At 40.0% G+C, this 14707-nt stretch overlaps 1 protein-coding gene across 3 annotated transcripts in view; it reads right to left on the bottom strand.

Annotated features, from left to right (window-relative positions):
- trmt1l (tRNA methyltransferase 1-like) overlaps positions 1-14707 on the bottom strand; it is a 37469-nt gene that overhangs the window by 6316 nt on the left and 16446 nt on the right. For all 3 annotated transcript variants that reach the window (XM_061976074.2, XM_061976075.2, XM_061976076.2), the window contains exons 9-15: positions 12164-12416; positions 10447-10659; positions 10186-10376; positions 8466-8532; positions 4123-4286; positions 3973-4038; positions 3765-3891 (exon numbers count right to left, since the gene is read on the bottom strand). In XM_061976074.2, coding sequence (XP_061832058.1) covers positions 3765-3891; positions 3973-4038; positions 4123-4286; positions 8466-8532; positions 10186-10376; positions 10447-10659; positions 12164-12416 — 1081 coding nt within the window. The remainder of the gene's footprint in view (positions 1-3764; positions 3892-3972; positions 4039-4122; positions 4287-8465; positions 8533-10185; positions 10377-10446; positions 10660-12163; positions 12417-14707) is intronic.

Raw genomic sequence — 14707 nt, 5'->3', positions numbered from 1 at the left:
TGAGTTGCAAGAAGTTAGCAGACATCCAATGTTTAATTTCATTAAGACACGCCTCCAGCTGACTACAATCCGGCGTGTTGGTCAGCTTTAGGGGCATGTAGAGTTGGCTGTCATCAGCATAACAATGAAAGCTAACACCGTATTTGCGTATGATGTCGCCTAGCGGCAGCATGTAAATACTAAAGAGTGCAGGGCCAAGAACCGAACCTTGGGGGACTCCGCACGTTACCTTAACATAGTCCGAGGTCACATTGTTATGGGAGACGCATTGCATCCTGTCAGTAAGATAGGAGTTAAACCACGACAAGGCTAAGTCTGACATACCAATACGTGTTTTGATACGCTCTAATAAAATATTATGATCGACGGTATCGAAAGCAGCGCTAAGATCAAGAAGCAGCAACATAGATGACGCATCAGAATCCATCGTTAGCAGTAGATCATTAGTCATTTTTGCGAGGGCTGTCTCCGTAGAGTGATTTGCCCTGAAACCGGATTGAAAAGGTTCACAGAGATTGTTAGACACCAAGTGTTCATTTAGCTGCTGTGCGACAATTTTTTCGAGGATTTTCGAGATAAACGGAAGGTGGGACACCGGCCGGTAGTTTACCATGAGGTCAGGATCGAGGTTAGGTCTTTTGAGCAAAGGATGAATAACCGCTTTTTTGAATGCTAGTGGAACAGTGCCAGAGGAGAGTGATAAGTTTATAATATTTAGCACTGATGGACCTAATAATACAAAAAGCTCCTTAATAAGTTTCCCAGGAAATGGGTCAAGTAAACATGTTGTTTGTTTTGTCCCATTGACACATCTTAACAATTCCTCTAATGTTATTTCATCAAAGAGAGAGAAACTATTTTGGAGGGCGGTATCCTTCGTAGATACAGTCGTATCTGTGTTAATAGAACCCAGTTGTAGCTGCGATGCATTGTCTTTAATCTCCTTTCTAATGAGTTCAATTTTCTTATTAAAGAAATTCATAAAATCATCTGCTGAGTGGGTGGAGCTACTGGGAGGAGTCCCTTGTTGGGTTAGCGATGCTACTGTACTAAACAAAAATTTCGGATCATTTTTGTTGAGGTGGATGAGATTTGAGTAATATTTAGCTTTAGCTAGGGTAAGCATGTGTTTATAAGTTGTTAAACTATCACTCCATGCTTGATGGAAAACCTCAAGTTTAGTAGCGCGCCATTTGCGTTCCAGCTTTCTGCATGATAATTTATGGGCTCTAGTTTCTTCTGTAAACCATGGGGTGCGCCTTTTAGGGGCTCTTTTAAGCTTTAGCGGTGCTATACTATCAATGGTGTCGCGCAGGGCGTCGTTAAAGTTGTTAGTGAGGTTATCAATAGAGCCGACATAGTTTGGGAATGGTGCCATTACCGAAGGCAGTAGGCCAGCAAGAGTCATCGTTGTGGCAGCATTAATGTTGCGGCTGCTATAGTAGTTATTATTATTAGTTTGTTGACAATGAGTCAGAACTTCGAATTTTATAAGGTAATGATCGGACATTACTTTAGTATACGGGAGTATCGTAACTTTGGAGGTGGTGACACCCCTGACCAGCACTAGATCTATCGTATTTCCGTTGCGATGCGTAGGTTCATTTATTATTTGTGTAAGACCACAGCTATCAATTATAGTCTGGAGCGCCATGCACTGAGGGTCCGATGGGGTATTCATATGGATATTAAAGTCCCCCATTATGATTATATTGTCGGCGTGCGTCACTAAATCAGCAACGAACTCTGAAAATTCACTGATGAAGTCCGAATTGGGTCCTGGGGGGCGGTAGATAACAGCCAGGTGGAGAGGCAGCGGTGTGACAAACCTCATAGTAAGCACCTCAAACGAGTTATATTTATTATTTAGGTTCGGGGTAAGATTAAAGTTTTTATTGTGGATGAGTGCAACTCCCCCACCCCTTTTAATGGGACGGGCAATATGCGCTCCCGCATAGCCAGGAGGAGACGCCTCACCCAGCGCAAAGAAATCGTCTGGTTTGAGCCAGGTCTCGGCGAGACCAATAACGTCAAGATTATTGTCTCTAATGACCTCATTAACTAATAACGTTTTGGAAGATAATGATCTTATGTTTAAGAAGCCCATATTATAGGTAGTGGGCTGTTTTGAGGAGTTTTTGTTGAAATTATCCGTAGTAGCAATATTAATAATGTTGTGTTTATTATGTGTAGTGCAATTTAAATAATTACGACCATATCTAGGAATTGATATGACGGGAATTTTCCGATTGTTTGCTTGAAGTTGTGATAAACCGAACGCATCATAACTTGCCACCTCAGTAGAGTGCATGTCTACTTCTGACACAGAAAAAACATTTTTTGAGTTGTGTATTGTTCTAAAATAGTTGCTATGTGTGCAGGTATTATCCAGCCTGGCGCTGGCTAGTTCTATTTTAACTAACTTCTCACCCGGACTAGCGCTTCTTTGAGGATTAGCCTTTCGCTTTGTTGTTAGCCCCGCTCGGCATCCCCGCTTCTGCTTCCGCTCACACCGCTTACGTGTCTTCCGTTGACGGTCCACGCTGGTACTTAACTCCGCTGCTTTGGAGGCCGCTGGATGTAGCCAGCGAAGAATCCCCATGCTAGCGAGGAGGTCGAAAGTACCCGCATCTTTCAGCCTATAACGGCCCGATCTATCCACATCCAGAATCGTCTGTCGGTCGTATCTGATCACGAAGTGTCCACGCTGTGAGCCAGCCATGAAATAGACAGAATTGACGGATATTTTTGCCAAATCGCTCTACACTTCCAAGAGCGTCTGCAAGCCGCTGCCATCAGGGCGCCGCCATCTTGCCAAAATGTATATATATATATATATATATATATATATATAAATATATATATATATATATGTGTATATATATATATATATATATATGTGTATATATATATATATATATATATATATATATATATATATATATATATATATATATATATATATATATATATACATACATATATATATATATATATGTTTGTGTGTATACAGTATATATATATATATATATATATATATATATATATATATATATATATATATATATATATATATATATATACACACATACATACATACCTGTATATAGTTACCAGGGGCGCCGCTAGGGATTTTGGGCCCCATGAAAAGAATCTTTACAGGGCCCCCAACACAGTGTCATTATTTTTTCTGTATTATAATTTCATCATCATTAGGGGCCTCTCTGGGCCCCCCTCCATCATGGGCCCCTAGAATCCGTCTCCTTTACCCCCCCTTTTCGGCGCCCCTGATAGTTACTTTGCATGCAGTTGGCTTTCAGCCTCCGGCCAAATTTTTTAAGCCCAATGCGGCCCCCCAGTCAAAATTTTTGGACACCCCTGGTCTATACTGTATGGTAACAGGATGAATGTCAACAATAAATATTATGAAAGGCTTATATATAAATAATAAACTACATAAGCACTTGTTCCAGGACCTATTTTGGAGATTTTCTGAAAATGTCATCAAAATCTGTCCTACCTATGTTGCTAACTACCGGATTACGCAACCAGATGCTTTTTTTTTTTAATGAAGCAGCACATTTTTTCAGGACACCAGCCTTTCTGGTACCTACTTTGTGTATTCACATGAGCCGGCAGCAGATTGCAGGAAATTGTTCAAATCCATGCACTCAAGTTTGAATAAAATCCATTGGAAAGTTTCACGGGCTGTAGTTCCCATGCCTGTGCTTCACAATTTTGTAGGAAGACAAAACAAAACTCACTTCGGCATGTTCATGCCACGCATGCTGTGGCGATGGATGCTGTAGTAAAATGGCGGATGTTCCAGGGACACGTCAGACTTGAGCTTCTTTACAGCGTTGCTTAACTCCTCGCCCGCTTTCCTTTTTCCTGCAGCCCAGAAACAACAGACCGCAATGAAGTCGAAGGTGCGTTAAGCGGTTGGTTGGTCAAACGGTGAAAGCGACTGACCGGACGAGTCAGCAGGACACGCCTCCTCCTCACTCTGTGAGGTCCTAATGATGACGCCACACTCTACTGCCAGGTTACACCCACACAGGTGAATCGGGAGTCAATGGGTGAGTACCGTTTGTTGGTGAGAGGATGTTTTTTTTTCTTTACCCTGGTTGACGAGCGCAGGCGCTCCGTGGATCACTGGCTTCAGGGTGGTGCACTCGGACTCACAAATCAGAGTTTTGACGAGCGTCTGGATGTTGTCCATACTGTGCTGCGTGGCCGCCAACAGCATCTTCCTCAGAAAGCCCGTGTTGAACAAAGCGCCGGACCTGCACACGAGCACATACACCGGACACGGGAGAAAGTCACTCACTGCGATTATCTGTGATACAGAGACCTTTGCATTTCAAGAGGAATCAGCTTTAGACACAACAATACATGTACCGTATTTTTCGGACTATAAGTCGCTCCGGAGTATAAGTCGCACCGGCCGAAAATGCATAATAAAAAAGGAAAAAAACATATAAGTCGCACTGGAGTATAAGTCGCATTTTTTGGGGAAATGTATTTGATAAAAGCCAACACTAAGAATAGACATTTGAAAGGCAATTTAAAATAAATAAAGAATAGTGAACAACAGGCGGAATAAGTGTACGTTATATGACTCCAACTGAGAACGTGCCTGGTATGTTAACGTAACATATTATGGTAAGAGTCATTCAAATAACTATAACATATAGAACATGCTATACGTTTACCAAACAATCTGTCACTCCTAATCGCTAAATCCCATGAAATCTTATACGTCTAGTCTCTTACGTGAATGAGCTAAATAATATTATTGGATATTTTACGGTAATGTGTTAATAATTTCACACATAAGTCCATACTTGCCAACCTTGACACCTCCGATTTCGGGAGGTGTGTGTGTTTGGTGGTTGGGGGGGCATGGTTAAGAGGGAAGGAGTATATTTACAGCTAGAATTCACCAAGTATATATAAGAAATACTTGACTTTCAGTGAATTCTAGCTATATATATTTTTATTTTTATATATATATATATATATATATATATATAAATAAGAGAAATACTTGAATTTCAGTGTTCATTTATTTACACATATACACACACATAACACTCATCTACTCATTGTTGAGTTAAGGGTTGAATTGTCCATCCTTGTTCTATTCTCTGTCACTATTTTTCTAACCATGCTGAACACCCTCTCTGATGATGCATTCTGCTTCGTCTCCTTGTTGTGTGCGCAGTTGTGCACTGCACTCTCTAAAAGCCATAGATGTTATTGTCACATATGCATGTACACTAGATGGCAGTATTGTCCTGTGAGTGTCACAACATTGCTGTTTACGGCAGACGAACTGCTTTACGGTAGACGAAAACGTGACTGCTGCTGTTGTGTGTTGTTGCCACACTGGGAGGACGTTAATGAAACTGCCTAACAATAAACCCACATAAGAAACCAAGAACTCGCCCTCGATCATTCTACAGTTATAATGTGATTGGGCAGGCACGCTGTTTATATTGTGGGAAAGCGGAAGTGAAAACAGGCTGTCAACACGTCACTCAGGTCTGCATGGAGCTGGAGGTTTGCGTGGCCTCCAGCTCCGCCTGAATTTCGGGAGAAAATTTGTCCCGGGAGGTTTTCGGGAGAGGCGTTGAATTTCGGGAGTCTCCCGGAAAATCCGGGAGGGTTGCCAAGTATGCATAAGTCACTCATGAGTATAAGTCGCACCCCCGGCCAAACTATAAAAAAAACTGTGACTTATAGTCCGACAAATACGGTACTCTACTTCAATGTACTGTTACTACACTGCAAAAACTGAAATCTAAGTAAGATTAAATATCTCAAATAAGGGTGATATTTGCTTATTTTCTGTCTGATAAGATAATTCTTCTCACTAAGCAGATTTTATGTTAGAGTGTTTTACTTGTTTTAAGGGTTTTGGTCCTAAATGATCTCAGTAAGATATTACAGCTTGTTGCTGAGATTTGATGACCTATATTGAGTAAAACATGCTTGAAACTAGAATATCAACTGTTGCAAAGCTGTGTCATCAACACTCACAAGTATAAAACTACTTTTTTAAAGTAATCATTCCTTACTTCAAGCATGAAATAAAAAATCATGATTTTGACACAATTGTGTCTCATAATTAAAACAGATGACAGCCAAATGGACTTTGCTGTTTTATTTTCAATTAAACAATAGAACAGACACAGAGCCGGCCCAAGGCATAAGCGTACTAAGCGCTTGCTTAGGGCCCCGCGGCCACCAGGGGGCCCCCAAAAGCAATTAACAAAAAATTATTATTTTTTATTTTTTGCATGTACGAGTCTGACTGATGATTTCTAAATGATCAAAGATATATTATTGTACAAAAACACAATTTTAGGTCAACATTTTTGCACATTGCTGTTTCAGGTTTTTGTTACCAAAAATAATAAAGTGAATCAGAATCAGCTTTATTGTCCAGTTATGTTTAACACACATGGAATTTAACTTCAGTAGACTGCGCTCTCTTTGTACAAAGTAAACATTAAATATGAACAATTAACTAAAAATATAAACTAGTAATTAAAGACTAATATGTACAAGACTGATGAGACAAGATGACACTTTTACTGTAAATACAAAGCTTTATCACTTGGACTGTTCAACCCCAGGCCACTCTTGTAGCTGAATGTTTTCTACATTTTAAGATTAGTAACCATATGTGGCACTCTGGACATCATTCGTTCATTCATTGGTATTATTTATGTTCTTAACTGGGCCACCCCCATATCTTTATAAATGACATGTCATTTGTAAGGACATGCCAGGCTGACAATAGGATAATGTAAACAACACTGCCAGAGCCGCAATGAGTTTATATATTATTTATATATTATTGGCAGAAATAGAGGGCCCCAAAATCAAATTTTGCTTAGGGCCCCATGGAGGCTTGGGCCGGCACTGAACAGACATACTCATATAGTAGTACAGTTGGCACAGTACGGCAAACTGACAGTTAATATTTAAACATTTAACATGTGACATTTCAAACAATTTTGAACAGAAATAGTTCATGCACATTCAGATAAATTCTTCAAAATTACAATAAAAAAACAATTTGGTCGGGGGCAGGGCTGTATATATATATATATATATATATACACATATATATATATATATAATGTACACATAATTGACTGAAAGAGCACACACTTGGCGCGATGATATCATGTTATCGATGGGAAAATGCAAGAAATGTAATGCAGAGCGCATATCATTATGTCAAGATAATGGCACTAGCATTTACTTCATTTAACAATATTTTTCAACATATTGAGAAAAAAGGTCTCATATTTGTTTTTCCTACCAAGAAAAGTGCACTTGTTATTAGCGAGAAAATACTTATTTTAAGGTATTTTTGGGTTCATTGAGGTTAGCTAATTTGACTTGTTTTGGAAAGTCTTGACAAGCCAAATTTTCTTGTTCTATTGGCAGATAATTTTGCTTAGTTTAAGAAAAATGCCCCTCATTTTTTTCCTTGTTTTTGAACACTGACTTTTTGCAGTGTATACTGTATATCAAATACATCTCGCTGAAAAATGACATTTTCCATCCATCCATCCATCCATCTTCTTCCGCTTATCCGAGGTCGGGTCGCGGGGGCAGCAGCCTAAGCAGGGAAGCCCAGACTTCCCTCTCCCCAGCCACTTCGTCCAGCTCTTCCTGTGGGACCCCAAGGCGTTCCCAGGCCAGCCGGGAGACATAGTCTTCCCAACGTGTCCTGGGTCTTCCCCGCGGCCTCCTACCGGTCGGACGTGCCCTAAACACCTCCCTAGGGAGGCGTTCGGGTGGCATCCTGACCAGATGCCCGAACCACCTCATCTGGCTCCTCTCCATGTGGAGGAGCAGCGGCTTTACTTTGAGCTCCCCCCGGATGACAGAGCTTCTCACCCTATCTCTAAGGGAGAGCCCCGCCATCCGGCGGAGGAAACTCATTTCGGCCGCTTGTACCCGTGATCTTGTCCTTTCGGTCATAACCCAAAGCTCATGACCATAGGTGAGGATGGGAACGTAGATCGACCGGTAAATTGAGAGCTTTGCCTTCCGGCTCAGCTCCTTCTTCACCACAACGGATCGATACAGCGTCCGCATTACTGAAGACGCCCCACCGATCCGCCTGTCGATCTCACGATCCACTCTTCCCTCACTCGTGAACAAGACTCCGAGGTACTTGAACTCCTCCACTTGGGGCAAGATCTCCTCCCCAACCCGGAGATGGCACTCCACCCTTTTCCGGGCAAGAACCATGGACTCGGACTTGGAGGTGCTGATTCTGACATGACATTTTCCACTCCTGAAAATTATTTTGAAGCGCTTCCCTGAAGGACAACAATGAGTCCGCATTCCCAACAGTCCCAAACATGCTTTACCAGTCATTCACAATCATTTTAAAGACGAACAGCAATCAAGTGACTACAATTCTATGGCTTTACCATAACGGTCCCAGCTGCACGGCCGTCTTTCCAGGCAGGCTTCCATGACAGTTGCATGGCAACGTTCCTGAAAGAAACCAACACATTTACTCTTTCATGCATGAGGAACAGTCACATTTCATTTCAACCATTTGTTCAAAAGGAAGAGAGCATATCATTAAACTTATAACTAGCATTCATCTGTACTTTAGACACACTCATATCGCTAATTTAGAGCGTTCTGATTTCTTTAAAGGGGAACATTATCACCAGACCTATGTAAGCGTCAATATATACCTTGATGTTGCAGAAAAAAGACCATATATTTTTTTAACCGATTTCCGAACTCTAAATGGGTGAATTTTGGCGAATTAAACGCCTTTCTAATATTCGCTCTCGGAGCGCGGGAAGCAATCCGCCATTTTCTCAAACACCGAGTCAAATCAGCTCTGCTATTTTCCGTTTTTTCGACTGTTTTCCGTACCTTGGAGACATCATGCCTCGTCGGTGTGTTGTCGGAGGGTGTAACAACACGAACAGGGACGGATTCAAGTTGCACCAGTGGCCCAAAGATGCGAAAGTGGCAAGAAATTGGACGTTTGTTCCGCACACTTTACCGACGAAAGCTATGCTACGACAGAGATGGCAAGAATGTGTGGATATCCTGCGACACTCAAAGCAGATGCATTTCCAACGATAAAGTCAAAGAAATCTGCCGCCAGACCCCCATTGAATCTGCCGGAGTGTGTGAGCAATTCAGGGACAAAGGACCTCGGTAGCACGGCAAGCAATGGCGGCAGTTTGTTTCCGCAGACGAGCGAGCTAAACCCCCTGGATGTCTTGGCTCACACCGTCCCGAAAATGATCAAGAGAAGAATATCGACCCTAGCTTCCCTGGCCTGGTGACATGAGGGTATGTCTACAGAATATATTAATTGATGAAAATTGGGCTGTCTGCACTCTCAAAGTGCATGTTGTTGCCAAATGTATTTCATATGCTGTAAACCTAGTTCATAGTTGTTAGTTTCCTTTAATGCCAAACAAACACATACCAATCATTGGTTAGAAGGCGATCGCCGAATTCGTCCTCGCTTTCTGCCGTGTCGCTGGCTGTCGTGTCGTTTTCGTCGGTTTCGCTTGTATACGGTTCAAACCAATATGGCTCAATAGCTTCAGTTTCTTCTTCAATTTCGTTTTCGCTACCTGCCTCCACACTACAACCATCCGTTTCAATACATGCGTAATCTGTTGAATCGCTTAAGCCGCTGAAATTCGAGTCTGAATCCGAACTAATGTCGCTATAGCTTGCTGTTCTTCCCGCCATGTTTGTTTGTGTTGGCATCACTATGTGACGTCACAGGAAAATGGACGGGTGTATATAACGATGGTTAAAATCAGGCACTTTGAAGCTTTTTTTAGGGATATTGCGTGATGGGTAAAATTTTGAAAAAAACTTAGAAAAATAAAATAAGCCACTGGGAACTGATTTTTAATGGTTTTAACCCTTCTGAAATTGTGATAATGTTCCCCTTTAAAAATATTAGGTGCAGGCTGCAAATTGCCCATGGGCCGCACTTTGGACAACCCTGATCTAAACTATGTATATACCTATTTTGCCACGTCAATGTCTAAATGAAAATAATAACAGAAGAGTGGCAAAGCAGTATTACAAGTTTTTAAGGTGAGCTAAAAAAAGTCAGCAAGTGGAAATTCCTACATTGAATCAGCTTTGTGAACTCACCGTCCACCAGGTTGCCTTGTTTGAGGAAGATTCTATCCTCACACCACTGACAGTGGACTAGTTTCCTCAGCTTCTTTGCCGACTCGTCAGCTTGCGTGGGACCTCGGAGGACTCGAACCACCACCAAGACGAAATGCTCCAGTGCCACCGCCAGCAGCACATCGATGCCTTTGTTACAGCGGGCAGCTGCTCTGCAGGGTAAAACCGCACAGCAAGAAATCAAGATAGCGTCTTAACGTCAACGACGTCCCCTCATCTTACCGAGCCACTGTGGCGAGAACTATGCGTGCAGCCAGCTCTTTGTAGTACTCCGTGCGTACGATGTGAGTACTGTAGTGGCGGAGGGTGACGTTGGGCGACTTTGCGTACAGCGAGCCGGTGTCGGTGGACGTCACCGAGACGATGCCCATGTTTCGGACATTTCTGAAAGCAGCGTCCAAGTAATTGACGGCCGTGCCAAAGGGATCCAAGTGACTGAAAGAATACAAACAATGTATTATTTTATTAAGAAACACAACTCGTGAAGGATTTGTGCACTTCTTGACTATCCGAATCACAAATCGTATTCATCCCCATTCTAAATGTATTCATATTTTCCGAAACTCGAATAAAAAAAATGTTGTATTTATTTATTTATATTAGAGATGTCCGATAATGGCTTTTTTGCCGATTTCCGATATCAACCGATACCGATTTATACAGTCGTGGAATTAACACATTATTATGCCTAATTTTGTTGTGATGCCCCGCTGGATGCATTAAACAATGTAACAAGGTTTTCCAAAATAAATCAACTCAAGTTATGGAGAAAAATGCCAACATGGCACTGCCATATTTATTATTGAAGTCACAAAGTGCATTCTTTTTTTTAACATGCCTCAAAACAGCAGCTTGGAATTTGGGACATGCTCTCCCTGAGAGAGCATGAGGAGGTTGAGGTGGGCGGGGTTGAGGGTGTATATTGTAGCGTCCTGGAAGAGTTAGTGCTGCAAGGGGTTCTGGGTATTTGTTCTGTTGTGTTTATGTTGTGTTACGGTGCGGATGTTCTCCCGAAATGTGTCTGTCATTCTTGTTTGGTGTGGGTTCACAGTGTGGCGCATATTTGTAACAGTGTTAAAGTTGTTTATACGGCCACCCTCAGTGTGACCTGTATGGCTGTTGAACAAGTATGCTTGGCATTCACTTGTGTATGTGAAAAGCTGTAGATATTATGTGATTGGACCGGCACGCAAAGGCAGTGCCTTTAAGGTTTATTGGCGCTCTGTACTTCTCCCTACGTCCGTGTACACAGCGGTGTTTTAAAAAGTTATAAATTTTACTTTTTGAAACCGATACCGATAATTTACGATATTACATTTTAAAGCATTTATCGGACGATAATATCGGCAGTCCGATATTATCGGACATCTCTAATTTATATACATATATATATATATATATATATATATATATATATATATATATATATATATATATATATATATATATATTTTAAAAAAAATTTAATAAGAATCTATTTTTAAAAAGACATCTCCATGCAACCAGACAGAGATTTTCTGTTTTAAAAAATATTTTCTTATAATTGTTATACAATACCAAATAATACATTGCAAGAATCGGTTTCAATCCAGAATCGTGTTGAATCGAGAATTTATTTTTGAATCGAATCATTAGGTGACCAAAGATTCACACCCCTATTCTTTACTATGAGAATCGCTTTTTCAACATTTCGGAGGATTTCATGGCGTAGCGATCGCAGCAATTTGCAGAGATACTGTTCAAAGGTACAGTGTGTCCAGGCGTGTCTCCTCAATTGAGTCCAAATTGAATTCTGTCTGTTTAATTCTTTGCCTCTTGTCTTGTTTAATAGATGTCATCAGTGTTTGAACCTGACACTTACGTCCTTTCTTCCTCAGCAGTTTTCTCCGTGAAACCGCCGGCAAACCATACGCGGTCTTTCAAACAGCTGATAACTTACATGTAGTCGAAGGCCCGCAAGTGCATCATGACATTGGCGTCCATCTTTACCACTTCCACCGCCGTGACGGCTTCTCCTTCGACTTCACCCGGAGCGTCTTCGCAACACTCCGGTCCTTCCGAGCCTCTGTCCACCTGGATTTGATTGAGTTGGCAGTTTTCTTTGATCATTTTCACACAGATCTCACTGATATCCGTAATGGTCACTTTCACTGCGTTGTGAAGATGCTTCGCCCACTGCAAGCCTGCGATACCTGACATACACGCACAAACACACAAAAATGATGTTAGTATTTAGTGCTGACAAACAATTGTAATGACCTGAGACTTGGTTAGCAGGTTTTACGAGGAATGCTAAACTGCAAAAAGTCAGTGTTCAAAAACAAGAAGAAAAAAAATACAAAAATTAGGGGTATTTTATTTGAATTAAGCAAAATTATCTGCCAATAGAACAAGAAAAGTCGGCTCGTCAAGACTTTCCAAAACAAGTAAAATGAGCTAACCTCAATGAACCCCTAAATACCTTAAAATAAGTATATTCTCACTAACAACAAGTGCACTTTTCTTGGTAGAAAAAAAGAGACCTTTTTGCTCAATATGTTGAAAAATATTCTTAAATTAAGTAAATGCTAGTGCCATTATATTTTTTCTTTAGATTATTTCGAACATGAACACACATCATAATACATCACACAATTTCATATCATTTCATTTTACATCATGCCCGAAAAGGAGTAGGAAGAAGCAAAGCTTATTTAATCCTACCCCTTTCCCACTTCAAAGCGTTTACAAATATATAGAATCATTTACTGACCTTTTTATATAATAAAATATAGTTTTGTAATATGTAATTAATTAATTAATTCAGTCATTATTAACATACTGAGATGAAGAATATCTTATTTTCAACCTTATTGAAAATAAGATATTCTTCTTCTTTGTACTCTGTAAGCACTATTATTTTGAACAACCTCTTAAACTGGATCACATCAGTACAATTTTTAACTTCTTTACTTAATCCATTCCATCATTTAATTCCACATCTTGACATAATGATATGTGCTCTGCATCATGATTTTTTTTCATGCTTGAAGTAAGAAATTATTACTTTAAAAAAGTAGTTTTATACTTGTGAGTGTTAATGACACAGTTTTGCAACAGTTGATATTCTAGTTTCAAGCATGTTTTACTCAATATAGGTCATCAAATCTCAGCAACAAGCTGTAATATCTTACTGAGATCATTTAGGACTAAAACCCTTAAAACAAGTAAAACACTCTAACATAAAATCTGCTTAGTGAGAAGAATTATCTTATCAGACAGAAAATAAGCAAATATCACCCTTATTTGAGATATTTACCAATGAGAAGAAGGAAAATAATGTTACTGGTGTGGCGGGAGTCAAAAATGAACTGCAATAAACAGTTTTACACTCCGTTTAACATCTGTCAAAGACATTGAAGATGTCTTTTTGGAACTACGATAACAGGTCATCTGCTGATTGGATTGAACGTTCATTAGACGATCGCCGGGCGTTTAAGGACCACAGAAGCTGCTGCACTCAGACTTTGGCAATTTCTGCATTGAATCGCAGATTGTGTAACATCTCGGAGAAGCTTTCCGCTCTGCAAGGCGAAATTATGATGAATTAATTTTAATATCTTACTGAGATCATTTAGGACCAAAACCCTTAAAACAAGTAAAACACTCTAACATAAAATCTGGTTAGAGAGAAGAATGATCTTATCAGACAGAAAATAAGCAAATATCACCCTTATTTGAGATATTTCATCTTACTAAGATTTCAGTTTTTGCAGTGTGGTAGTTATTGCGGTAGTGTACTTGTAAATTGTTGTAGTTGTAGAACTTACGCAGTGTACTTATAGTTCCTATGATAGTGTATTCATACTTTCTTTTGGTAGTAACTGTGGTACCGTACTTGTTGTAGTGTACCGTACGTGTAGTTTTTTGTAGTTGTGTTACTTGTGCAATGTACTTTTAGTACCGGTACTTGTGGCAGTGCACTTGTATTGTTTTGTTGTCGTAATTGTAGTAGTTATATGGCAGTTCCCTGTACTTGTAGTCGTTTATTGTCGTTCATCATAGTTGCTCAGCAGGTAACAAACATGTCAGTGTGTATTTTAGTGAGAGGAATTCTCAAAATTTGAAAGTTTGCGCGTCCATGTTTGACAGTAGAGATGTTGTGGTTGATTCATATTTAATATTTCTCGAATAATCTCCCTTTTATTTATTATTATTATTTTATTCTATTTTTATTTTATTATACATTATTATTATTAATTTTTATTTTATTTTATTTTATTATTATTATTATATATATATATTTTTTATATACCGGTATGTCTGTCTCTGGCCTCGTATGTGTGTGTGTGTGTGAGAATGTGTCTGTCTTTGTCGTCTTACTTGTTACATAATTGTGCCATTTGTTCCTCGTTAGTGGGACCTGAGTGGGGTGGGAGGTTGGGAGGTTGGGAGGTTGGGAGGGTGGGTGGTTTGGGTTTTAAGGGAAAGGGTGTGAATCATT

The sequence above is a fragment of the Nerophis lumbriciformis genome, linkage group LG14 (genome assembly GCF_033978685.3).
Source record: "Nerophis lumbriciformis linkage group LG14, RoL_Nlum_v2.1, whole genome shotgun sequence".
Taxonomy (NCBI): domain Eukaryota; kingdom Metazoa; phylum Chordata; class Actinopteri; order Syngnathiformes; family Syngnathidae; genus Nerophis; species Nerophis lumbriciformis.
This window is presented reverse-complemented; position numbering and strand designations above follow the sequence as displayed.